General features: G+C 56.7%; 1 protein-coding gene across 3 annotated transcripts in view; it reads left to right on the plus strand.

Annotated features, from left to right (window-relative positions):
* The window catches only part of EPB41L4A (erythrocyte membrane protein band 4.1 like 4A), a 178,772-nt gene that overhangs the window by 124,520 nt on the left and 28,316 nt on the right, over positions 1 to 25,936 (plus strand). For all 3 annotated transcript variants that reach the window (XM_077861434.1, XM_077861448.1, XM_077861437.1), the window contains 5 exons: positions 14,141 to 14,231; positions 17,413 to 17,496; positions 18,282 to 18,392; positions 23,872 to 23,919; positions 25,398 to 25,475. In XM_077861434.1, the coding sequence (XP_077717560.1) occupies positions 14,141 to 14,231; positions 17,413 to 17,496; positions 18,282 to 18,392; positions 23,872 to 23,919; positions 25,398 to 25,475 (412 nt within the window). The remainder of the gene's footprint in view (positions 1 to 14,140; positions 14,232 to 17,412; positions 17,497 to 18,281; positions 18,393 to 23,871; positions 23,920 to 25,397; positions 25,476 to 25,936) is intronic.

Below are 25,936 nucleotides of genomic sequence, written 5' to 3' on the forward strand. Positions count from 1 at the left end.
GGTGGTTGGCGGTCAGGGGCGGGGGGTGGCTGGGGGATCCCCGAGGGCTGCGTGGGGACCACACCTGCTTTCTGTGGAGGTTCCCTCAAATCCCAGCCGAGGCCTGTCCTCGTTCCGGGGGCCTGAGGTTGGAGCCGACGCTTGGTGGGAGCCCTGGTGACGGGACCCGGTGGGGCGTCTGTTATTGTCGCTCTTTGGTTGGGAGACACGCGTGTAGATGGCACAGCGGACTCGCACACGGGTCCTGCCCCCGCCGGGCTGCTGGGCTCTGGCCCCCGCCTCCTTCACTCCTGCTGCACTGTCAGCACCACGTGGCCCTGTCCCACTGCCGCCGACGTCCGGGGGATGCGTCCCGGGCACACCATGGGTGCTCCTCGCTCCCCACGCGCCGTGCAGCACTTGCTAAACGTGCGTCCGTTTCCCCGCCGCGAAGCTTCCCCGCCACGGCCTCCTGTTTATCCCGTGTCTTGGGGTGGACACGGGGTCGTTCAGGGCGGCTGCTTCTGTGAGAAGGGCACCCAACCAGGTCCAGCGCGTGTCCTGGCCCAGAGCTCACAGTTGCGGCGCGGCGTCCCTGTGCTTGGTTTCCTGCCGTTGGTCACCTCGTCTACGAGCTCTGTGCACCTTCTCTTTAGGCTTTATGTCCTCACGCGACAGTGCGGGGCCGGGGGCGCAGAGGGCCAAGCCCACTCCACGCCGAGCCTGCAGCCCGCAGCCCAGTGCCGACCCTGAGGGCCTGACCTGCGCGGCCCAGCGCCAGACACCATGTCCACGGAGCCTCGGTGCAGCCAGGGGGGCGGCCAGGGTGCTGGGCCCCGTGTCCCAGAGTGGAACAGCCCGGGCCCCAGGCTGGGTCCCCCCGTGCCCCTGAGCTGGGAGGAACTTCGACTCTCCCTGCTGGTCCTGCAGCAGCACAAACAAGACACGACGGGGCTCAGGTCACGTCCTGACACGGGCATCGTCACTGCCCCCGTGTGGCCCAGGAGGAAGCGGAGATCTTAAGGCAGTTGGTCCGGGGTCCTGTGAGAAGTAGCTGGCTTAGGATAAGAAGCCTGGCCATGGGGCTTTAACGCCTTTATGTTGGTTTTTCTGTCTTCATCTTTGTGGATGAGCCTCAGACCCCGCTCAGACCCGGTGCACGCGCTGCACTCCGCAAGGAGGCTGCAGATCTGGGCTGCCCCTGAGGGCTGAGCCACCCGAGGGGCCCGGGCCAGCGGGGCGTCAGACGCGTTCCTCCCCTCAAGCACCTTGCGCCGTTCGAGATGCGGGACTCACACGTGCTTTCCATGCAAACCTGCTCGGGTTGCTCCTTCTCCCCGGAGCGGCTCCTACGAAGAGCTCGCCTATGAGATGCTTGTGTGTGTGAGCGTGCGGCCCTGCCCTGGAGCCCAGATACACGGAGCTGGTTAAGGACGGAGTCTTTGCTTTCGTTTCCCTCTTTCTCTCTTTACTACTTATTTTTTTTATTTTATTTATTCATGAGAGACACACAGAGAGAGAGAGAGAGGCAGAGACCCAAGCAGAGGGAGAAGCAGGCTCCATGCAGGGAGCCCGACGTGGGACTCGATCCCAGGACCCCGGGGTCACGGCCTGGGCCCAAGGCAGGTGCTCCACCGCTGAGCCGCCTGGGCTGCCCTGCTATTTGTTTGAGAGAGAGGCTGAGTGAGCATGAGCAGGAGGGGCAGAGGGACAGGGAGGGAATCCCCAGCGGAGCACAGAGCCCGACCCCGGAGCTCGATCTCATGGCCCTGAGACCACGACCTGAGCTGGAACCGAGAGCCAGGCGCTTGACCGGCCGAGCCCCCAGGCGCCCTGTGGTTCTGGTTTATCTTGGGCAGAGAACAGCCTCGCGTGCCCCTTCCCACGGGCCCTGTGTGGTGGCCAGGCGCTCCCATGGCAGGGAGGAAGGATGTGGCTCTGGGACGGCCCGGCTGTACAAGGGCCGCCTCTCCACGTCTGGGGCCTCATAGAGCGCAGCCGAGAAGGGGCACCGGGCGCTCAGGCTACTGCGTGTCCAATGCTGACCTCACCTCAGGTCTTGATCTCAGGGTGGCAACTCTAGCCCCACGTGCTGGGCTCCACGCCGGGTGTTCAGTCTGCTTAAAGCAAACAGGTGTAGCCCAGGATGCGCCAGTCATCGCGGAGGCCTGGCTGGCTGGGGTGGAGCCTCAGCTCTTGATCTCAGGGCCCACATGGGCGCGGGGCTGACATGAAAATACACGCGGACACGCTTATTGGACGGGAAGCCAGGAGCCCTAGAACCTTTGCTGCCGAGAGGACAAGCCTGTCCCGTCCAGTCCCACTCCTTAGCGCGGTATTATGTAGCCTCCCGGGTGTTTGTGCGTCTTTCCTGCAGAAGTGAGGATAGTAGCCGTTTACGACCCATGTTTCTCGTTGCCCAGGTGTCCTGCGTGTGCTCTAATAGCTTCTGCAGCGTTGTCAGCACCACATTGAGACCCACGCACACGTGTGTAGACAGGACGTGGTTTATGCCATGCTCCTTACTTCTCGGGGGTTTCTGCTTCTTGAAATTTCAAAGACTAGAAATAAGCAGCGTGAATGTCCTTCACGCGAGGACTCCAAGCATCCGTGCTGATTTATCATGTGTCCTTTAAGCAACAGTGTATTTGCATCATTTTCAATTTACAAAGGGATTAATGGTGTGTTTGGAAACTAGGATTTTCTGTGTGCACGTGCCACTTTGACCATGAAGTGCGCAGAGCCTGACCTGTCCAGCCTGGGTTCCAGGGCCCCCTGGGATCCGGGCGGGACACGCCGTCTGACGATGTGACCGTCCCGGGGAGCAAGGGCCCCCACTGATGCTGCACTTGCTCACACACACGGGAGGACGCGGCTGACCCGGGGATCGGTGCTGTTCAGCTTTTCCAAATCTCAGTTTTCCTCTTTCTCCTCTAATTCAACGTACTCTGCTTTGGGCCCCAGTGGGCCCCAGCCCATGGTGACCGAGTCTCAGCCGTGCGCCCTTGGAGGTCAGGGTGGGGTGCAGACTTGGAGCCGGGTACATGCAGAGGGTGCCCTGTCCCAGCCTGTCCGGCCCCGCCCAGCCCCAAGAAGCTGGGCTGGGATGTGTGAGAGGGCCTGGGCCTGTGGGACTCGGGGTCAGGGGCTCGGGGTCAGGCCAGCCCAGGGAGACCAGCTGCCCGGGGAGACCAGCCCCCCAGGTCCTGCCCGGTGAGGGGGGGATGCTTGAGGGAGTGGCCAGGCCTCTGGTCCCCCCAACACCCCGAAGGCCCTCCAGCCCCTCCACCTGTTCCTCCCCCTCCTCGCCCGCCCAGCAGCCCCAGGCAGCCCCACCTCAGATGCTCCCTGTTCCTGAGACTCACTCATGGGTGGCAGAGCAGGAAAGGAACCATATAGCTCTTATTATTTTTTTAATTACTTTTTACTGACCAAAGGAAAACAAAAATAATATGTTCATAAATTATGCTGCCACAGCTAATGTGATTGTCCAAATTTTTAAATGAAAATTTAAGTGACAGCTGAATTTGAGACCTAGGAAAAGTTGATTAGGGGATCCCCAGGGGGCTCAGCAGTTGAGCATCTGCCTTTAGCCCAGGGCATGACCCTGGGGTCCCGGAATCGAGTTTCGCATCGGGCTTCCTGCGTGGAGCCTGCTTCTCCCTCCACCTGGGTCTCTGCCTCTCTCTGTGTGTCTCAGGAATAAATAAAAGTTTTTTTTTGTTTTTTTTTGTTTTTTTTTTTGTTTTTTTAGGTTGATTAGGTTTTATTGTATTTGGCAAAAATGAAGTTAAAATTTAAATAGGATTTTTTTTTTACACTAAACAGAGCGGCTGTTAATTTTCATAGATTAAATTCTAATCATGTTCCCCATAAAACAAGATTTTAGAACTACAGTTTCAGGAGTTAATAGGTGTAAATTCATACCTCCATTTACCATTCATACGTAATAAAAAATGTGTGGTAAGAAGCTTCTTTATTTTCTGTTAGTTTATAAAACAGTGTGTGAGCTGTTACCATGGAAGACATTCTTCTGTTTCTTAAGTCAAAGTAATCCAGTCTCAGTGACTACTCCCCGTAACTGGCATCTCGGTTGTCTGCGTATTTAAAATACCTTATTTTTCCTACCTCTCCATCTCCAGTGATAACCGCCCCCTAGGTAAACGCCACTGTGTTTCTACCTCCTGGACAGCAGTCCTAGGAGGAGGCCTGGGAACCCGGAGGAGGAAGCACATTCCGGAGCAGGCCCTGCAGCAGGCCGCGCCCAGAGGGGTGCACCCGGGCAGGGCAGGCCGCCAGAGCATTCCTGCAGGGCCTCGGGCCGGGAGGGGCAGGTGCAGCAGGACAGATGGACGGGAGGGAGAAGTGCAGGTTGTGCAGCCCCTTCTCCTACCACCTCCTGGCAGCACACGGGTGGGTTCTCATCAGGGTCTCGGCAGGGAGGTGGTGTGGATGGGACGCGGCTCCGATCCACAATCAGCTGAGAGGAAGGGTTGGCTGAAGCCTCTGGGGCTGGACAAACAGGGCTCGGATGGTCTGAGGAGCATTTTAGGGTCTTGAGGACACTGTGCTGACCAGCAGAGAAATAAGTGGTTGCAGTGTGGTCCCCGAGCAACTGAGAAGCAAGGCGCTTTGGCATCCGGGGAAGATGGTATAGGCACGGGCCCCACTGGGCATCTGGGCAAGATGGTGCAGGCCTGTGCCCCACTGGGCATCCGGGGAGGAAGCTGCAGGCACGGGCCCCACTGGGCATCTGGGCAGGATGGTGCAGGCCTGCACCCCACTGGGCATCCGGGGAGGATGGTGTAGGCCTGGGCCCCACTGGGCATCCAGGGAGGCCTGGGGGCGACGGCCATGACACCCGAGGGTGGTGGGCCCCCCGGGTCCACATGGACGACCCCTCTGTGCAGCCCAGGCCGCTTGTCCCTCTGCAGGAGGGCGCTCAGTGTTGCCAGACCATCCCGTATTCAGGGAAGCGTACTGCTGGGGTGTTGTTGTGAACCTTCCGGAGCGTTGCACCCCGACGATCTCACCTTAAAGGAAGGCCCGTGTACTGCATCAGAACCTGCTGAGGCCAGACGCAGAAGGGCTGCCTCCCGGGGACCCCAGCTGACAGCTGATGGCGCTGTGCGTGCCGAGCTGCTCCACCCGGGGTTCGCTCTGGGACCCCCCCACCCCCCCCCCGTAAGCATCACCGCGTGGCACCCAACACCCAGTGACTCCGGCACAACCGCTTTCCTGCCATCAGCAGGTCCGCCCGGCTCTGGGCCCCATGGGGATGGTCCGCGCCTGGGGAGCCACCTGGTGACCTGAGGCCTGAAGCGGGAGACGCGGAAACGTGCCCTTGCCTAGTGACGTCCAGGCCGTGGGTGCGGCACGTGGCTCGGTGCCGCCGAGAGGTACCGTGGAGCCAGTGGTGGTTGTCGGGTCCTTCCCGCCCGCGCCGGGGACACGTGATGTCCGCAGGAGCCCGCTTGTCCGTGGCATCACAGCTGCTTTGGAAGGTTTTGGAAGCAGACGGAAAGGAAGCAGCGTGAGAGCCGCTGGTGTCAGTTGGTCGTCTCTGGGTCAGCGGAGGTCACGAAGGGAAGAAATCAGTACAGCTTCCATACTCAGGGCTTGGCAGGGAAGCACGTGGTCGGGGGGAGGAAAGGAGAATGTGTGCCCGACCTGAGGAGATCGCAGCTCCTGGTCGTGCTTGGCCGTGACCTGTAACGTCAGTCGGCATCTTCATCTTTCCTCTGCTTAGCTGTAAAATAAAGGAACTGGTTACATAAACTCTAGAGATCCCTCTTCTTCCTTTTTTATGTTTAAACTTAATCGTTTATTTTTGGGGAGAGAGAGAGAAGCGGACTCCCCGCTGAGTGTGGAGCCTGACCCAGGGCTCGATCCTGTGACCCTGAGATCATGACCTGAGCCAGAACCGGGAGTCAGACACTTGACCCGCTGACCCCCCGCAGGCACCCCCGAGAGCCCTCTTCTTGCGAAAATTCTTTTTCTTCTTGGGATTGTCCGTCCTAGAGTTAAAGGGACCAAACATGAAAAAAAAAGATCTTGGAAAGCTTCCTGTGAGAATCTTGACCTTGATCGTCATTTCAGGGGCCTCACGGACGAAATACCGGCCCAGGCCACGGAATAGGTGTTTCTCGTTGGAAATAGATGACGTTTTGATGTGAGACTTTTACATACAAAAGCTCTTTGAAACTCAAGTTCGAATGAAATTCTTACCGACAAACTGAATGAAATTCGCTGCAACGAGCGTGGCGTTAACACGGTTTTTCAGGCTCTTCTTGAAGTCAGAGTTGAGCAGATGACTCTGGATTGTCCCTGCTGCATAGGTCGCGGACTCGGGCTGGGCAAGGAGGGGCCTGCGGACAGGCGGGTGCACGGTGGTCCTGGCTGCCGGCCCCGGAGCATGACCAAGGGTTGGTCCCCTCCCGAGGCTGCTTGTCACTCCGGAGTCGGCGCTGTGACCTGGCTCCCCCCGCGCCGTGCTTTGCCGTCACAGCTCCTGAGGCTCTGCCTCGATCTCACAAAGCTTAGGTAGATTTTTCTGCTTTTTCACCCCCATTTCTTTACGGACGGACAGAGGTTCTGGGGCGTCTGCCAACTGCTTGGGGTGTTCTCAGGTGGATCTACTGAGTGGACGGCGTCGGAAGGTCTCACGCACTCATTTTATGATCGGATTCGCAACCCACAGTGCTTTCTGTGTCGGCGTCTTCTTGGGGCCCGGGGGGACCCAGGGTTGGTTTCTGTCCCCTGCTCTCCTTGCTTATCAGCCCAGCGTGAGACGCGGTGGGTGTCCCTGGAGCTCAGGGCCATTTGCTTGGCGTGGGAGAGGGGGTGAGGCAAGGGGAAAAGGCCCAGCTCTCAGGCAGCAGCTGCCCTGCTGGGCCCTCGGACACCGGGGGCCTTGCCGCTTGGCCGGCCCAGGGAACAGGGGCACCTGAGGAGCCTCCCAGTTTCCTTGCCCAGACACGCGGAACTGGAGCCCCCCGGGGAGAGCCGCCCACAGGCCCACTGTCCCGGCCCAGGCACCCGCGGGCCCAGCCCCGCACAGCGGTTTGCAGCCCAAGAGCAGAGTGGCCCTGGGGGGACGGGCCCGGAGTCCTGGTCTGAGAGCTCCTGCCGCGTCCCGAGGACCAGGCCAATGTGAGCAGCTGCCGTCCTCGCCCCGGAGCAGCGATAGCATCGCTTTCTCGGTGACCCCATGAGCAAGGTGGGGGTATTCCCGTTTGACTTGTGGGGACACGGATGCCCCGAAACCAATCGTATCCAGGGCGACACAGGCCAGGAAGTGGTGCCAGGCTGCGAGCCTGCGTGTTCGGTGCAGAGGGGAAGCGGGCAGACAAGAGGCGGGAGGCCTGGAGCTGCTCGAGGTACATCTGCAGCCCTTCCTGCTGTTTGGGTGCAGCCTCACCAGGGCTCTGGGGTCCGTACACATCCCTGGAGGCCCGCAGAGCAGCAGCCGGTCACACCATTGTTTGTTAGGAAAGAAAGTGGGTAAGTTCCTTGGGACGGGCGCGTTAGGCCGCAAAGGCGGGGATGGCGGAGGCAGAGTGCCAGGAGGGGCGTCTGGCCATCCTCCAGCTGGGGACGAGCGACCACGGCACCTCTCCTCCGGGCACCCCGCTCTCTTCTGCCCAGAAGCTGGGGCGTATTTTCATTCCGTAGAGGGTCCTGAATGCGCAGCACGTACGGTTACATGTCCCCTAAGAAGCCAGTGCGCTCATGCTTCCCCTGCACGTTCAGCATTCCACGCACAGCTGCCGGAATTAGAAAAGCAAGATGAGAGGCCTGTGGTATATGAGATAGCGTAGCTTCACTGAGTTACCATAAATGGTGTTTTTCCCCTTTCCGTTTATAAGAATTTTTTAGATAAAATCTTTTTTAAAAGGGGGAGGAAGGGACGCCCTTCCTGTGGCTCAGTGGTTGAGCATCTGCCATCAGCTCAGGGCGTGACCCCGGGGTCCTGGGATTGAGTGCCGCATCGGGCTCCCCACAGGGAGCCTGCTTCTCCCTCTGCCTGTGTCTCTGCCTCTCTCTCTGTGTCTCTTGAATATATAAATAAAATCTTAAAAAAAAAAGAATTTATTGAGCCCCTGTTTGGCGTAAGAAACATGTCCTCATTTGGTCCTCATTTTCATTTATTCCTAAAACCTAAGTGACCAGAGCACCAAAGGTGTAGGAGCATCTTCTGTGACTCACAGGAAGCCCCTGGTAGGCACCTGAGCGTAGGTGTGGAGGTGACTTTGGGGAAGCCCCAAGGGCGGGGGCTGGTTGCCAAGGGAACCGCCCCTAGTTAAGGAGCTGGCGTTTTCACCCCCTGCCTCTGGGTTGAGTTCGAGGATGTCAGCAGTCACGCCAGAGTCCCAAGGCCCCACATAACCCTTGAGGACGGGGCTCTGAGGGCTAGAGAACTCATGGAGATGCAGCGAGTCGTGCTTGGTGCCCTGTGCTCATCCCTTGCCCTGCACATTTTTTCCATCTGGCCATTCTTGAGTTACATCCTTTTAGGATGAACTGGAGATTTAATAATAAGGAAGCTGTTTCTCTGAGTTCTGTGAGGCCTTCTAGCAAATTACCCTGAGGAGCAGGGGCCGCCTTGAGGACCGACCGTTCACCTGTGCCATCTGACCTTCGCTCCAGGTAGAAGGTAAATGCCAGGCCACCCAGTAGTCCATCCTCTGAGAATCGAATTGCTTGTAGGTGTTGAACAAAACACGACGCGAGACCCTTTTCCATGGAGCACAGAAAAATGAATGAAACGTGGCCCCCAATCCAGGGGAAAGTCGTTGTATAAAAATAGTAAAGCAGTTATTTTGCTTTATTAAAAGCCCAGCACTGCGATAGACAGTTTCTTTTATTTATTATTATTATTATTTTATTTCCAGTAGGCTCCAGGCTCAGTGAGAAGCCTCAACTCACAACCCCAAGATCGGGAGTTGCGTGCTCCCCCCACTGAGCCAGCGAGGCGCCCCCACACTTGCTATGAATTATTTAATCTTCATATTCGCTCTATAAGTAGTTAGTGATGCCCGTGTTTTATTGATGAGAAGTCGGAAGCCCAGAGGGATTTAATAACTCGTCCAAGAGCACCCGGTGGGTAAGTGGGCAGAGGGGAGACTTCAGCGTGGGGCCTTCCAGCATGCCCCCAGACTAGAGAGGCCAACGATGTACTCGGCGTGGGCAGGGCCTGCCGGGCCATGGGGGTTGCCCAGAGGGAGCGAGGACCAGAGGAGGGTACTGGGTGCGGCTGCAAGCCCTGTGGTGCTGCTGGAGATGCAGGAGGCCGTCCGGGAGGGTGTGTGGAGGTGACAGCAGTGATGCAGTCGCTCCTCAGGGTCAGTCTCCTGAGGCGTCAGTGAGCGGAGCCCAAGCAGACCTGCTGGCTCTTCTCTCTGCTTCCCGCTGCCCAGAAGACGTGGACCAGGATCGTCCCACTGTCGTGTGCTTAAATGATGAAAACCTCCTGAGTTAGAGGCTGGAGACAAAAGAGCTTCACCTATGAACCAGCCCTTTCCTTCCTTTCCTTTCCTTTCCTTTCCTTTCCTTTCCTTTCCTTTCCTTTCCTTTCCTTTCCTTTCCTTTCCTTTTTTTTCAAAGATTTATTTATTTTAGAGAGAGCGAGAGCACGTGGGAGAGGGGAGGGGTGGAGGGAGAGGAGACGCCAAGTCCCCACGGGGTGGGCAGCCCGCCCGCACGCAGGGCTCTGGCCAGGACCCTGAGGTCACGACCTGAGTTGGAGCCAGGACGCAGACGCTCGCGACTAAGCCACCTCGCGCCCCAACGAGCCCTCCTTTTCTAAGTCGTTTCCTCATTTTGACCTTGAACGGAATTGAAGGAGGACCTGACTGTTTTGTCATCGGATAGAACATTTGAAATAATTGTAGATAATATATTGCTGCTGGACGTACGAGTCTTAGGATTTCTTTAAGGACATCGTGTTCACAACAGAATACATACGACTGTAGGTGAACAAGATTTCTCAGCCTTGAGATCTATCCAAATAAAAACAAGAATAGAATTCTTGCTCAACTGTTTGACTCAACACAGAATAATATTCCTCACTGCATATCACCAATGTTATCATTGAGAAAACAAAACTACTTCAGTCATCTCACGAAGAATCACTTTGCAAATGTCTACTTTTCACTTGTAATAATTATTTATCAGCATTACTACGCTCTTGATCTATTAATAATTGTCATGACTTAGAAGAAATTTTTAACCCCTAGAGCTTTAGGGTCATGGGAACTAAAACCTAAATTCATTTCTTTCTTTCTTTTTTTTTTTTTTAAACCACAGAGAGGTGAGAGAGAGTGATAAGTAAAACTTTGAGGTGTTAAACACGTATTACTCTGGGATGAATTTTTCCAAAGAGGGTGAAATCGAAATTCAAATACACGAAGAAAAGAAGAATGCCATGAAATTCTCAAATGTAAACTCATTTCTTCTATTTTTAAAGTGGGTGATTGTGTGTATCAAATTCCCATGATATATTATGGCTTCGGATACATTGAAGAGAGTCATGAAACAATTCCATTTTATTTTATTTTATTTTATTTTTTTTTATTTTTATTTTTATTTTTATTTTTTTTTTACAATTCCATTTTAAAGTGTCGTATTTACTATGTGCTGCAAATGACTTTCTTTGGCCTTATTTAAACCTTCTGTTTAAAAGTGAAGTATGCTTGACATATAGCGTCCTGTTGGTTTCGGGTGTACCTGTAGTGATCTGATATTTTTATACAGCATGAAACGTATAGAGTACATTTCATAACTGTGGTAAGTCTAGCTGCCATTTGTCACTATACAAAGTTGGAGCTATTTAAGTTTTGATTTAAAAAAAATGTTAGCTATCACCTTAGACGCATACACCGAGGCACCACAGTATTTCAGGTTCTTGTAGTGAGTACTGGGTAAAAAGCTGGAAGGACATTAAGTTAAGGCCTCTTAGATGTGAGCTTAATTATAGAAGCAGGGAAAAAAATAAGAATTTTCCCAATTGCACCTTAGCTAAATAAGCCTTTCTGAAGCAACTTTTATATACAATGATGTGTGTTTTGTATCCATCTTATGTACAATTATAATCGCAGCCAATAAAAACCCATAAAGCAGGGGTCTAGCACAGTCCTCCGAAACAGAAGCAGCTTCAGGTCAGAGATGGAACTGTCCACCTGCCTGTTCCAGGTGAGATAAGTCGTTTGGCAGAAGCCGACCAGAGAAGATGCGCTGTTTGTTGCTTTAGACCGCGTGGTGCTGTTGGAGGGGCGGGGGGATGGCAAGAAGGCCGCGGGAGGACGGAGCGTGTGCGCAGGCCTCCCCCTTGGATGCTGTCAGCCCTCTCGGTTGCAGCTGGCCGCTCACGGGGGCGTTGTCATCGGAAGGAAGACGGCGCCCCGCCGCTGCCGTGTCCAGCAGGGCTCCAGCGACACGGGCCCATCACAAGGCCTCATTCTACTCTGAGCACCCCGGGGACTGAAGAGCTGACTTGCCAGGCCCACAAGTGCCTTTCTTGCTTCTGGACCTGGCACTCTGACCCAGGAGGACGAATGTGGTGGCTGCCTCTCAGGGTGCATCCCTTGGTGACTCTGCCAGAGGCCTTCGTTTCCGTCCAGCTCGTACTCTCCACTTGATTATTTTGGAAATGAGGAAATCCTAGGGATCCAGGAGAGGACGGGGTTGGGGAAGAAAAAATTGGAAGCAGACCAACCAGAGAAAGGATCTTTCATGTGTAGACGTGTTTTCCTAGCATCTTTCTCATCCACGCCCAATTCTTTCTAATCTGCCCTCCAGCTTTTTAGCAGAAAGCCCTGTTTGATCTTGCAGTTGACATGAAGCAGAATCCGTGTCTTAAAAGTCTGTATATTTATGGTAAAGAGGTAACTGCTTAAATTCCACCCTTGGGATTTTTGAATGCAGAACTCTTAAGAAAAGTGGGGATTTTGGGGCACCTGGGAGCCTGCGTGGGTTTAGCATCTGACACTCGATTTCAGCTGAGGTCACGATCTTAGAGCTGTGAAATCCAGCCCTGCATCAGGCTCCAGGCAGGCATGGAACCTGCTCAAGGTTCTCTCTCTGCCTCGGCCTCTGCCCTTCCTCCTCCTAAAAAGAACCCAAGAAACAAGAAAAAGTAAAACCACCAAACAGGGACCTGGTTGCCTGTTTTCAGTGAATGAGCTGAAGTCAGGCACTTGAGCTTCAGTGACTTAGCCATTGGATGCTGAAGAAGTCGTTTTTTCCAAATTTTGTCTTTCAAGATTCAGTTTTGTTTTACCTGATTTAATGAGTGGCTGTTCTGCCAAATTTTCCTATTTGACCATAATTTGTAAAATTAGGAAAATATTATGTCAGGACCTGTTAAACTTTGTCATTTTTTCCATAGTGCCGTAAAGTCGGTGAGACCAAGGCAGAGTGACTATGTATCATCGGCGTGACAACTAGAGCTAAGCTGCATTTCCAATTACTAGCTTTTCCTTAACTCATGAATATCTTTTTTTTTCCTGATAAATTGCACTGGGTTCGGTAATATAACCAGATTAGTTTTCCTGAAATGTAATATGTAATTGTGTTGGGAATAGTTACAATCTGTCCTGATTATTTGCCTTCAGCATCAGATCTAGGTTTTTTTTTTTTTTTTAAGTTTAGGTAAGAAAATGGGAATAAACGGCATGAAACTTAACCTAAACGTCTAGAATAGATAAGAGGGCTCTTAAAATGAATCATTTATGTATGATAATCCTGCTTTACTTACTGGCTCTTTGTCCTTTCCCTCATATAACCGAGTAAGACACTGTCGCTTGCAAAATATACGTCTTATCTCACTTAATGTTGCATATTTATCTCCTTGCCCGGGATAATTAAATTAAAGGCTTGTAAATTAAAAGCATGGGCAACATTTAAATAATACCAGAAATTTGGGCAGCCCCGGTGGCCCAGGGCTTTGGCACCGCCTTTGGCCCAGGGCGTGACCCTGGAGACCCAGGATCGAGTCTCGCCTCGGGCTCCCTGCACGGAGCCTGCTTCTCCCGCTGCCTGTGTCTCTGCCCCTCTCTCTCTCTCTCTCTCTCTCTATCTCTCTCTCTCGCTGTCTGTCATGAATAAATAAAAGCTTTAAAAAAATAATAATGCCAGAAATGTAGTCTGGGCTGACACGTGTCAAACTGAGAGCCACACGTTTCCGAGGCTCGGCTGCCATTTGAACGCAAAGTGTTTCTGTGCCTGAGAATCCGTGTGCGTTCGTCGCCGAGTCTCGCGCCACGGGGATGAGCTCAGGGACGGCTTCCAGAGCAGGCAGAGAGGGCTCTGCGCCGCGGCCCCTGCCGAGCTGAGGGCGGGCTCGCGGCGGGGGCCTCAGAGGGGCAGCAGCGCGCCCCGCCCCGCCCAGGAGCCGAGCGCCCCCGGCCCACGCTCACGGCCGCGCGGTGTGGACGGCGCGGCTGGGCGGGGCCTCCGGGCCCGGGGTGTTGCTGGCACGACGTCCTGGGAGCGCGCGTGGGTCCTCGGTCCGGTCCGCACAGCCGTCCTGGGGGCTGCGGGCGCTCCCCGGGGCGGCCAGGCCGCGTTCCCGCGCGTCCGCGCACAGGTGCGGGGTCTGGGGGGACCCGGTGCGGACGCGTCTGCGACTCCCGTCGTGTGGAGCTCCTGGTCCGGCGGGCGGGCTGGGGCGGGGCGGGGTCGCCGTGCCCGGGCGCCCCTCGTCTCACAGGGGGCCCCCGCGTGGGTTCCGTGAAGCGGACGCGTGATCCACGCTGCTCTGTTGCCCGGACGGAACGACGCTGGCCCCGTGTCGAGGCCGCCGCGAGGGGAGCGGCTGCCATAGTGCCCGGGCCGCCGCGGCTCGCTCCTGAGCGCGGGGCCGGGGGTGCGGGGCGGGGGCTCCTCCGGCGGGGCGGGGGCCCCTGCGGGAGGGAGGGAGGGAGGGAGGCCGCCCCTCAGGGCCGCCGTCGGAGCCCGGTGCCAGGGGCGGCGCCGCAGCTGTGGGCCTAGCGCGGGGTCTCCAGGGCCCGTGGGGAGAGGGGAGGGGGGAGGAGGGGGAAGGGAGGGGGAGGGGAGGGGGGAGGAGGGGCCCACCCGCTGGCGGTCGCCTGCAAGCCACGGCTGCTCTGCGCGAGTTCACCGAGTTCACCGCTGTGCCCCCCTGCCCCCTCGCTGCTAGGACCGCAGGGCGCCTCCCCGGGGCCGGCAGACGCGGAGGACGGAGGAAGCGGAGGAGCCGCCAGGATTCTTGCACCTTCACCAGTGAAAAGGTCAGTGGGCGCGCAGGTGGCGCAGCAGGCGCCCTCCACGCCCTCCGCGTCCCCTCAGGCCGCCCCTCACATCCCCCCTCAGATCCCTCCTCAGGACCCCCCTCAGGTCCCTTCTCAGGTCCCCTCTCACGTCCTCTCTCAGGCCCCCTCAGGCCCCCTCAGGCCACCTCTCAGGCCCCCTCTCACGTTCCCTCTCTGGTCCCCCTCCAGACCCCACTCAGGCCCCCCTCAGTCTCCCTCTCAGTTCTCCTCTCACATCCCCTCTCAGGCCCCCTCTCAGGTCCCCTCAGGTCCCTTCAGGCCCCCTCAGGCCACCTCACAGGCCCCCTCTCACGCCCCCTCTCACGTCCCCTCTCTGGCCCCCCCGTCAGACCGCCCTCAGGCCCCCCTCAGGCCCCCTCTCAGGTCCCCTCAGGCCCCCTCTCACGTCCCCTCTCATGTCCCCTCTCTGGCCCCCCTCTCAGGCCCCCTCAAGTCCCCTCAGGCCCCTCTCATGTCCCCTCTCACGTCCCCTCTCATGTCCCCTCTCAGGCTCCTTCAGGCCCCCTCTCAGGCCCCCTCATGTCCCCTCTCACGCCACCTCTCACGTCCCCTCTCTGGCCCCCCTCAGGCCCCCTCAGGTCCCCTCAGGCCCCCTCTCACGTCCCCTCTCTGGCCCCCCCCTCAGGCCCCCTCTCACGTCCCCTCTCTGGCCCCCCCCTCAGGCCACCTCTCACGTCCCCTCTCTGGCCCCCCCTCAGGCCCCCTCTCACGTCCCCTCTCACGTCCCCTCTCATGCCCCCTCTCAGGTCCCCTCAGGTCTCCTGTCACACCCCCTCTCACATCCCCTCTCACGTCCCCTCTCTGGCCCCCCCCTCAGGCCCCCTCTCACGTCCTGTCTCATGTCCCCTCTCTGGCCCTCCCCTCAGGCCCCCTCTCACATCCCCTCTCTGGCCCCCCCCTCAGGCCACCTCTCAGGTCCCCTCTCAGGTCCCCTCTCACATCCCCTCTCACGTCCCCTCTCACGTCCCCTCTCTGGCCCCCCTCCCTCAGGCCCCCCTCATGTCCCCTCTCAGGTCCCCAAGCACCCTGAACGGCTGCCTCTGGGGGAGGAGGCCTCACAGGCCCACCTGCCGCCCGAGGGGCCCAGACCCAGGAGCTCCAGGCTGGCACTGAGGGTGCTGCCGGTGACCCCAAGGGCACTGGCAGCAACCCGGGGCCTCGGGGGATGCCGCCCGCTGGCACACCCGCTGACCCAGCCTCCCCGGCCTCCCCGGTGTCACCAGGTCGTGCCCATACACGCGTGGCCCTGGTCACATCAGCCACGGCAGCGCCTGTGTTTACCCCATCAGGCTCGGGGCAGCGCTTGGGGCCCCACGGCGGCCTCGTACTCACCGGGAGGTGAGCAGGTGACACCCCGCAGTGACCATGTTCCAGGCCAAGACTTCGGCGCTGCTGCTGTCACCTGCTCCCCATGCCGCGGTCGGCGGCGGCATCCTCCTGGATTGGGCTGCGTGGACAGACACAGCCTGGCACCTCCTGCAGATGGTTCGGGGTGCACGGTTCCGAGGGATCCGCCTGCGCTGCCCCCTGTCCAGCTCCGGGTGGCCCCTTCCGGGTTCACTCACGGGCGGCCTTCGCCTCTGCGCTCCCTTTGGTGGTCCCCTGGCCACCCCAGTCCCAGCACAGCGGCCCGTGTGTGGTAGGGGGTGCTCAGTCCCCCCGCTGCCGTCTGGCTGATGGGGGGGGTGCCCGAGGGGCCTGGGGCTCCCCACTCAGGCTCAGGGCGCAGGCGGCACCTCCGACCTCACCTGTCCCCGGTTCCCCTCTCATCTGCTGCCCAGTGTCTCCACCCCCGTCTTCCTTTCCCTTTTCCTTTCTGAAGGAAAACACACGCTTAAATTAAACACACGCTTTCTACTGCCCTGTTGCGTGTCCCCCATACTTATTACCTCTTCTTATTTCACAAGAAAGATGTTACTTGGGGCGTTTGATCTCCGAAAGGTCAAGTTTAGTCAAGTAACGCGAGTCAAAAACTAAGACGTGACCCTGCCGTATGCCAGTGCGAGGAGTCGGGGCCCTTGTCAGGTCCGTGGTTCTGTGGGCGCGTAGGAATCCCTGTACGGGTGCAGGACGCCGGGATACGGCCTGTGTGCCCCTGTGGGAAGTGGCCTCACTGCTTGCCCTCTGCCCCTTGGTCGGCTGCTGTGAAGAGCCCTGCTATGACCACATGCGAGGACAGTCTCTAGAGGATGCTTCAGAAGCCAGGGTTAGACGTGGTTGGAAAGTCCCGTCGCTCCGCCTTGTCCTCAGGCTGCAACTCGGGGGACGTGAGGGGTGATGCGCCTCCCGCCCCCACGGCTGTCCCTTCCTCTGCATCTCTGTGTGTCCAAAGCAGTTCGTTGGGGTCCAGTAGCAGCCCAGTCACATTGACCTTCTAGTGCAGAAAGACGATACTGGGTCAGGAAGCAGCACTTGGAAGTCGTTCTGGTTTGGAAGATGAGCCAAGACTGGCAGGCGCTGGGGGCCTGGAAAGGTCGCCTTGGGTCGCCTGTGCAGAGCTGACCCGCCTGCAGGGACTTAGGCCCAAGTCCAGAGGGAGCCAGCCTCAGGAGCTGCCCTTCCGTGTCTGCGTTCTTCTCTTCCTGCTTCAACACTTGCTGTTCTTTCCTGTCCCACACAGCGGAACTCTCTCCAATGTTTGTTTTCTTTCTTTTTTTAGAAGATATTTATTTATTTATTTATTTATTTATTTATTTATTTATTTATGAGAGATACACAGAGAGAGGCGGAGACACAGGCAGAGGGAGGAGCAGGCTCCATGCAGGAAGCCTGACGTGGGACTCGATCCCAGAACCCTGGGGTCATGCCCTGAGCCAAGGGCAGACACCCAACCACGGAGCCCACCAGGCTCCCCTCTGTTCAAAGTTTCTTAACAACAGATGACCTGGCTTTTGTTGACTGAAAGCAATAAAACTAGAAAAAAGAAGGTGGAGGGGAGCCCAAAAGTACTTGCTGGAGACGTGGAATGTCTTCAGGCAGCCCCTTCGTGCTCTCTGTGGAATGAGCCACGGGTATAAATAAAAACGTGTTCTTAAGACATGTGTTCAACGGTTTCGTGGAAGAAGTAAACATGTGAGTTAACTTTTATTTTCTAGGTGATTTATTTACCATGTTTTTTGTTTCCTCTTTTGAATTAAAGCTTTAAGAAAGCAAAGAATGAAAACAGCCCTGATGCCCAAAGAAGCAAATCTCAGGTGCCGTGGGACGAAAATGGGCCCCAGAGGTAAGGAGCAGGGAGTGTCTCTGTAAAGGAGAGGAGAGAAGCAGGATGTGTGAGTGCCATGCGTAGGGAGTGGCATCCACATGCCGTTGCAGGAAGCGGTGCCACCGTGGGCCAGATGGTCAGCTCCCCACTTCCTGGGCCCAGGCCCTCGGAGTCAGAGTGCTTGGGATGTACCCTGCGTGAGGCTGGGGAGGGACGCTGCCAGGCCAGGTCTCGGGCTGAGACTGTCTAGGCCTGGGCAGGACCCGTTGATGGCGACCCCGCTGCTCTAGGGCTCTGAAAAGCTTCTCCTGGATAGTGGCTCCAGAAGAACATCCTCATATGTAGTTTCTCCACGTCCACACCCGCAGACCAGTGCAGACTCGCCTTACCCGTGGTGGCGCGGGGTATGGCGACTACAGACACGACATCTCAGGGCTTCAGATCCTGAGTCCTCCCCTTCACAGCCGCCTTACTTGGGCCCCCAGCTAAGCGTCCCCGATTTCTGCGTGCTTTCTGGTCACGCGGCCGGGTGATGGCACCTCAGGGCCTGCCCGTAGTGTGGAGGTGTGCCCGGAGGAGGCAGCTTTGTCACCAACGCAGATCGTCGTCATGGCCATCATTGGTGTGCTCCGGCCATCGGAGGTCAGTGACAGGCCCGTCCCCAAAGATAATGACTCAGGATCTGATTCGCCAGACCTCACCCCCTCTTCTTTCAGTAGCTCCCCATCTCTGGCAGCAGGAACACCTAGGGGCCTGTCCCGCCAGGCCCTGCGATGTCACTGACCATCCCTCTTCTGCTGCAGTGGCCTCTACAACTCCCCTGGGGACCGCGTGAAATCCCCGAAGTTCCCGTCCGCACGCCGCCGGAACCTGTCCTGCGGGAGCGATGACTCCGTGCAGCCGACGAGGAGGAGGTGAGCTGAACATTGCCCCTTGGTTTTGCATTTTCAGCAAGAGCACCGAGTCCCGGGCACATTTTTGTGTCGAGTTATCCTCAGAATATCGTGCCTGTCCTCCCAAGATCACAGATGATTTTTTTTCTTGGGGGGGGGTAGCAGATAAAATGAGCTAGAGATCCCAAAGGATTTCTCTTTAGACAGCCTGGGTTTCAGAGAACTTCATAAAATACTGGTCGGAAACTTGCTTTTTGTACAACAACGAAGACCGATGAGCTAAAGGTCCTGCATTACGTCTGTATCTTTAACGACGTCTGTTGTGTTGTCTGTGCAATGTGACATACGTGATACACATCTGGGTGTATTTTTACATATAGAAGATGGTGACTGTCGTGACCCGAGAGGACGAGCTTACAGGTGAACCTTAGCTGAGGCTTTAGCGCCCTGTTCTCCAAAAGGATGTCGTACGAACTTGAGTAAAACCCCTTTGAAAACACAGGGAAATGGGTCCTGTTACGTTGACCCAGCAGGTCAAGTGGTTTTCCTGGTTATATCTGCACAGACTTAAGATAACAAAAGAAAACAGTCTACGTCTAGGAGTTCTGGGTTCTCAGAAGAGTGGGTCGGGCAGCACGGCAGGTGCCAGAGAAGACCCGGAAATCCTGCAGGTGAATTCCGTCCACTCCTCCGTCCCGAGGGCTGTGCTGCCTGGGGACCTTCACGGGCAGCATGACATTTATGGTGTCCTCAGGTGCCATTAGCCCCCGCCCTCCTGTCCCCTCCGCCCCTGTGGACACGTGCTCCCTGGTCTCTCCCTGTTTCATGTTGTTTGGCTTCTGCCAATTTCTGGAGTCTCGACCCTGGCTTTCTCAGACCGGCCCCCATGTCCCCAAGGTCCTCTGATGATGGTGCAGGACAGAGGTCAGTGACCCCATCCCCTCATAGGTCTGAAGGGGCAGCTCCGTCTTGACCCCCCCAGACATGATAATAGTTGACACTCCCCGTGTTCCAAGTGCTGAGGCACCAGAGGCAGGGAGGTGCCCCAGGGTCTGGGTGCCATCTGCCCCTGGGCTGGGGGATCAAGGCTGTCCCTGCCTCTGGGCTGGCCCTGCCAGCGTTGCTGCAGGTACCACCCTGTTGCAAGGACTCCCGCTGCTGCCGCTGGGGGCCCCTGCGCTCAGCCGTGCACAGTGGGCGCCGCAAGGGTGTCAGCAGCCAGATTGAGAACTGGAGGCAGGAGGAAAGGGGGCAGCTGAGCGCCTCTAGAGGTGCAGCCCCGCTGGCAAAGGGGCCTGAGAGCAGGTTGTCAGGCTTCAGGCTTGAAGGAATAGGGGAGATGACTGATGGGTTGGGATGGGGCCGAGTACCAGTGGAGAACAGGGACTGGGCGGCGGGGCAGATACGCAGGTGACGGCCCCTCACGGTTGGATCCAGACCTGTACGTCTGTAGAAGGCAGGGATAGTGAGTCATTAGATAAAGGAGGCGAAGAGGTTTCCACTCAAGGAGTGGTCCAACCTGGACGGCCCCCGACAGCCAGAAAGGCCCCTAGGAATTCCTTACAGTGACCCTGTGCGTGTGCGGAGGGGGTGTGGGCAGCGGCAGTCACTGGGTCCAAGGGTCTGGCACTGCCTCATTACTGCTGAGTAGGTTTATCTTTCGTCCACTAGTCTTTCGTCCCTCGTCACTAGTGTATCCTGATAGCTACCCCCAAATATAGTAACTGCCCATGTTGAGCAGATCGTCATCTTGATGTTAATATACTTGGAAATGAATTTATCAAGTTTTGCTAAAATACACTAAAATTCACATTATTTTTTCCCGACCTAAATGCTCAAAACGGTTTGGAGCCTGTATATTCTGAAATCTAGAGGTAACGCTTCTATGTTGAGATGCTGCTGTCTCTTGCTTCCTGTGAAACACAGCGAGAGATTGTGCAGAGTGCCTACGGGACCTTGACTGCACAGTCCAGGGGAAGAGAACCTTTGTGTCCCCGTAGCCATGGAGCTGTCCATCTGCATATGTGCGTCCCTTGATGTCACAAGTTCCTGAGCGTGCGTGTTTGGGAGGCATAGCCTTCGCCCCATGCAGCAAGGAAGCGTTAACGCTCGTGCTCTGCTCATCTCCGCTAAGAGCGCCCCGAGCACCCTGCCTGGGCAGTCTTGCTTTATCTTCTTGTATGAATCCTACAAAAGCACACATGCTTATATAACTTTTATATATTTCTGAGGGAGTTACGTGGTGCTTAGGGGCGTAAGAAAAAGCTTTTGCTGAAAGCTAACAGGTATACAGAAAAGCACGTGTATCCCAAGAATAGCTGCTTGATGACTTTGCCACCCAAGCACCTGTACAGGCAGCACAATTGTGGGAAGCTTTGTTGAGGAAAAGGCGCTCGGGGGCTGGATGCTTGCGCTGGCATATGAGGCGGACCGGTGAAGACAGGTGCATGAGCCAGCGCATGCAGAGACCTGGGGATGGGAGGGAGCTGGAACGTTCACGAGAAACGCTTCTCAGGACACCTGAGCCTTGTTGAGGATTTGGGTTGTCAGACTCAGTAGGTTTTAGAAGAGGGACTGGTTGCAAGATCGCATTTGTGTTGTGTGAAGAGGAGCCTTACCGTCCTGTGGAGAAAAGGTGGAAGAAGGCCGCAGTGGAAACAGGGACCAGCCAGCGGCTGCCATGTGAGTCCTGGCAAAGGCTCATGGGAGCTTGGGCCATGGAGATGATTTCAAGGTGGGGATTTAAGGAGGTGGGTGGTGGTAAGACCCGTTGGGAGGTAACAGCAATAGGACTGGGAGGTTTGAGAAGACGGGAGGAGGAGGGACTGGAGGGACTGACGTCAGGAATGAAATCCATCCAGACTTGAAGTGTGATGTGCTGAAACGGGAACCCCTGGGGCATCACAGGCCGGGAAGGGACAGCGGTGAGTATGGTTCTGGGCATGTTGCATCTGTGGCATTGTGGAGAAGCCCACGTGCGGGATTCACAGGGACTGTTGGATGTAAGTCTGGATGTAGATTGGCTCTTGGCTAAAATGCAAATATCTCAAGGCTGTAAGTGAACCAATGAGACCACGATGAGGCAGGAGAGAGAGTATAGATGGGGTGCAAAGACCAGGCCATGATGGAGCTGGGGAAACGCCAGCATTTCTTGGGCCTCCGCTGAAGACAGTTACCTTCGGAGGAAGTTACTTCCAGAGGAAAGAGACGGAGAAGTTGTGGCCATAGGAAGACTCAGGAGAGCTCCCTTCCCTCCTCACCCCTGAGCGGGAAGCCAGGTCTGGGTCTCCGAGAATCGCAGCGTAAAAAACACGGATCCAAGAGAAGAGACACGCACATACCAACTTTGCAAGGATCCTCCATGGAAGCGGTTGACACCGTGCATGGCCCTCTGTTCCAACCTCTGCAGTGAAACCGTCAGGTAATATTCTTGCACCATCCAGAGACTCCAGGCTTTTTAATGCCTACGTCTTTTTTTTTAAGATTTTATTTATTTATTCATGATTGAGAGAGAGAGAGAGAGAGACACAGGCAGATGGAGAAACAGGCTCCATGCCAGGAGCCCAATGCAGGACCTGATCCCGGGACTCCAGGATCGTGCCCTGGGCCAAAGGCAGGCACCAAACCACTGAGCCACCCAGGGATCCCAGTGCCTACATCTTAAATATGAAGAGAGAGCCGTAGCCACTGGGCATTTGAACATAGCTTCTATGTTTGGGAAGACAGAGGTTGAAACACACAGCAGCAGTCATGTTGTACCCACAGGAATAGAAACGATGCAAGAAAGAAAAAATGTCTTAAAAGTACAATGATCTTGAGAAAGAAAATCTGAAAAAGAGGCGAACAAGCAGGAATTCTTAGACTTCAAATCCCAGTGGTGGAATTTAAGATAAATCAGTAGAAGGTTTGGAAGGTAAATTTAAGGAGATCACCCCTAAAGTAGAACAAAAATAAAACAGGTACATGGACGTGAGGATAAACAGTGATCAAACCTGGATATCAAACGTCCGAGTAATCAAATTGCTAAGAAAATGCAGATGAGGAAACTGTTAAAGACATAACATAAGAAAATATCCCAGAGCAAATGATCAAATGTCATAGAAGCACTCGGCGTAGCGAGATCCGTTATTACGTCTCAAAACATCATAGGTTAAGAGAATTTTTACTACTCCGAGGAGTGAGGGAGGAGCATGAGGACAGAAGTTCATGGTGCACCGGGGTCGACGAGTCAGGAGGATGGCAGGGCTCCCTGGCAGCAGTGCCAGTGCAGATGGTGAGCACTGCCTTCAAAACGCTGAGGGGAGACCCTCTTCAATTCAGGATTCTAAGCCCAGAAAAACGGTAATTACAGGTGCCAAAATTATTTTGGGGAGTCCCAGCTCCCAAAGAAGAAAAGATAAATAAAATACCTGCCGGGCAGACCTTCTGTGTTAGTAAGTGGAAGATGCGTCCCTCCAAACCGGGACCCACGGTCATGAGGCCTGCAGGTACAGGCTCCGTTTGCAGAGAGGCAGCAGGAACCTCCTGGAGCTTAGAGAAGGGAGTGATGGCAGTGCCGGCACACGCAGCGGGGCTCGGGCTTGGGGCAGACGATCCGGATGTGGGCGGGAGTGCTTGGGCGCGGGGAGAGGTCGGGGAGCTCATCGCATACCCAGCCAGGAGGCTTTTCGCAGTTCTGAGAGTTTGGATGAAGACTTGGGGTAAGAACAAGGAAAGGAAGTGACTTACGGGTATGTGGAAAAGTCGACAGTTATCATCTCTCAGAAAATCGTAAAACTGCAGAGGATGGAATTCCATTGTTTTTTTGTTTGTTTTTTAAATTCAGTTTGCTGGCAGATAGTGTGACACCCGGTGCTTGTGCCATCACGTGCCCTCTTTGCCCCCCCCCCCCAAGGACTGTGGGTGTCCGTGCACTCGGCTCATCCTCAGGGACGGAGACTCCCTGGAAGCTCGGGCTATGTACAGGGAGTCACTGTCGCCATCCGGCCCCCTGGTCCGAGCAGCAGCTAGGCTCCCCGGGCGGTCGGCCCCACCAGGAGGCCCCATCGCAGCCGCTCGGGTGTGGACAGAGCCACAGACCCACGTTGGAAAGCTATGGGCTGCTGGGCTGTTGTGCGGAAGTGACTGGAGTCACAGTTGAGGGATCCGGAGGCCAGAGGGTCAGAGACGGCATCTGCAAGGGCAGCAGTGACAGGTCACGGCAGGCCTGACCCAGCGGGGCTGCAGCCCAGGGACGGCGCACAGCCCACGGCTGGCTGCATGGCCCCCCCAGACACATGCGCCATCGTCGATGGGCCACCTGCGGCCCCCCTGGCTCCTGGCTCCCGGAGGCCAGTTGGTGTCATGCACCCCCCCGCCCCGACGGGGTGTGCTGTGTGATGCATGTGGGGCCACAGATGACGCGCGTTAACTGAAGGGAGACTCCCCTCGCTGTGCTGTCCTCAGCCCCCTGGTGGTTTCCCGTTTCCTTTAACATCTCCATTTACTCTGTTTTCTGCAGGAAGGCCCAGAACAGTGGCGAAGACTCGGATCTAAAGCAGAGGAGAAGGTGAGAAAAATCGTAATGAGAAAAACGGGAGGAGGGTCAGGGAGCGGGAGGCAGGCTAGCGCTCCTCAGACTGGAAGCAGGAGTGGGGACTTTGGTGCTTTACTGACACTTTCAGGTCAATATAAAAGAAATCCGCGTTTTCTGATCGTGCAGGTGGTCGTCAGCCTTCCTCCGTAGCGTCCTTAGCGATTTCTCCTTCTTTCTGCGTCCATGTAGCCCAGGGGGCCGCGGGGGGTTACCTGTCCCCGTCAGGCTGCTCGGGGCATGCTGCACTGGAGCCACGACCACCCTGAGGAGTAAGGGCGCTGGCTGAGCAGGGTGCCCCCCGGGGCCGCCAGGTGGCAGCGGCGTGGCCCTTCCCATCCCAGTAGGGGTGCGGCACAGTGCGGGAGCCCTGGGGCTTCCCTCTCTCAGGGTCCCCTCCCCGGGCTTGTAGGGATGGAGGTGGGAGGAGGTGGGAGGAGGTGGGAGGAGGTGGGAGGAGGTGGGAGCTCCCCCCCCCCCCCACAGATGGTTCTGGAACAGCAGCATCCTTCCGCGTCTGTGCATCAGGAAAGCCAGTCGCAGGATGTGGTTCAGGGGAGGGAAGTGAGCTGCCCCCTGTTGGACAGCTGGTGTGGCCGCGTGTGCTACACCGGGTCGGGGCTCCGCGTGTGACAGAGCCACCGGGAGTCTGCATCTGTGTTCCTTGGGGGAGCCTGGGACGTTGGCCCTCATCTGCTGTCACGGGTCACAGGCTCACTTGGGTGTGTGACCGCCTCAATGTGATGGGGGGTGGCTCCAGCTCCTGAGGTCGGGGTTGGGGGCTCCCCAGGTCAGGGTCACAGGCTCCCCATGTCGGGGTCAGCGGCTCCTCAGGCCGGGGTCAGTGGCTCCCCAGGCCAGGGACAGCGGCTCTCCAGGTCGGGGTCAGGGGCTTCCCATGTCGGGGTCGCAGGCTCCCCAGGTCGGAGTCAGTGGGATCCCCAGGTTGGGGCCAGTGGCTCCCTAGGTTGGGGTCAGCAGCTCCCCAGGTCAGTGTCACGGGCTCCCCAGGTCAGGGTCATGGGGTCCCTAGGTCGGGGTCACAGCCTCCCCAGGTCGGGGTCACAGGGCTCCCCAGGTCAGGGTCAGCAGCTCCCCAGGTCGGGGCCAGCGGCTCCCTAGGTCGGGGTCGGCAGCTCCCCAGGTCGAGGTCACGGGCTCCCCAGGTAGGAGTCATGGGGTCCCCAGGTCGGGTCAGTGGCTCCCCCGTTTGGGGTCACAGGGTCCCTAGGTCAGGGTCACAGGGTCCCTAGGTCAGGGTCACAGGCTCCCAGGTCGGGGTCAGCAGCTCCCCAGGTCAGGGTCATGGGCTCCCCAGGTCGGGGTCACAGGCTCCCAGGTCGGGGTCACTGGTGTCACTGCAGGGCTCATCCTGATGAACTGTCGCGAGCCTCCCTGAAGTGTTTCCATTTGTCATAAACGTGGGCTTTTTCCTTTGTGTGTCCCGTGTGCAGGTCCCGTTCTCGCTGCAACACGAGCAGTGGCAGCGAGTCCGAGAGCTCCCACAGAGAGCACCGGAAGAAGCGACACAGGTAAGGCCCGGGCCGCGCGGGGTTCAGCCCCACTGTCTGCTCTGAGTCTGCGGGGCCTGGAGCCCGGGGTCGGGGAGCCATAGCTTGCACAACTCAGGTTCTGGCCCCGATAACGAGATGATTAAATAACTTGACGGTGAGGGTCCTTTCTTGTTAATTAAAAAGATCTGTATTTAGGGACAACGTGCAGGGAATCTGTGTGGGGATGGTAAGAATTTGACCATTTCTTGACGGATTTCTCCCTGAACCGTCTTTGTATGGGACGGTACCGTGTTGTGTCCAGCCAAAGTGGGAGACCCGTGGCATCGGGTTTCGTGTTGCGCCTCATACGTGTACATGAACATACGTGTCTACGTTCACGTCCGGCACATACATGGGGACACGCGGGTGGCTCCTGTCATCAAGACTCATTCTTTAGGGCTCGGCCTTGAGAGCTTGGTATGCGACCGGCTTTAGCGATG

Source organism: Canis aureus, chromosome 2 (assembly GCF_053574225.1).
Source record: "Canis aureus isolate CA01 chromosome 2, VMU_Caureus_v.1.0, whole genome shotgun sequence".
NCBI lineage: Eukaryota > Metazoa > Chordata > Mammalia > Carnivora > Canidae > Canis > Canis aureus.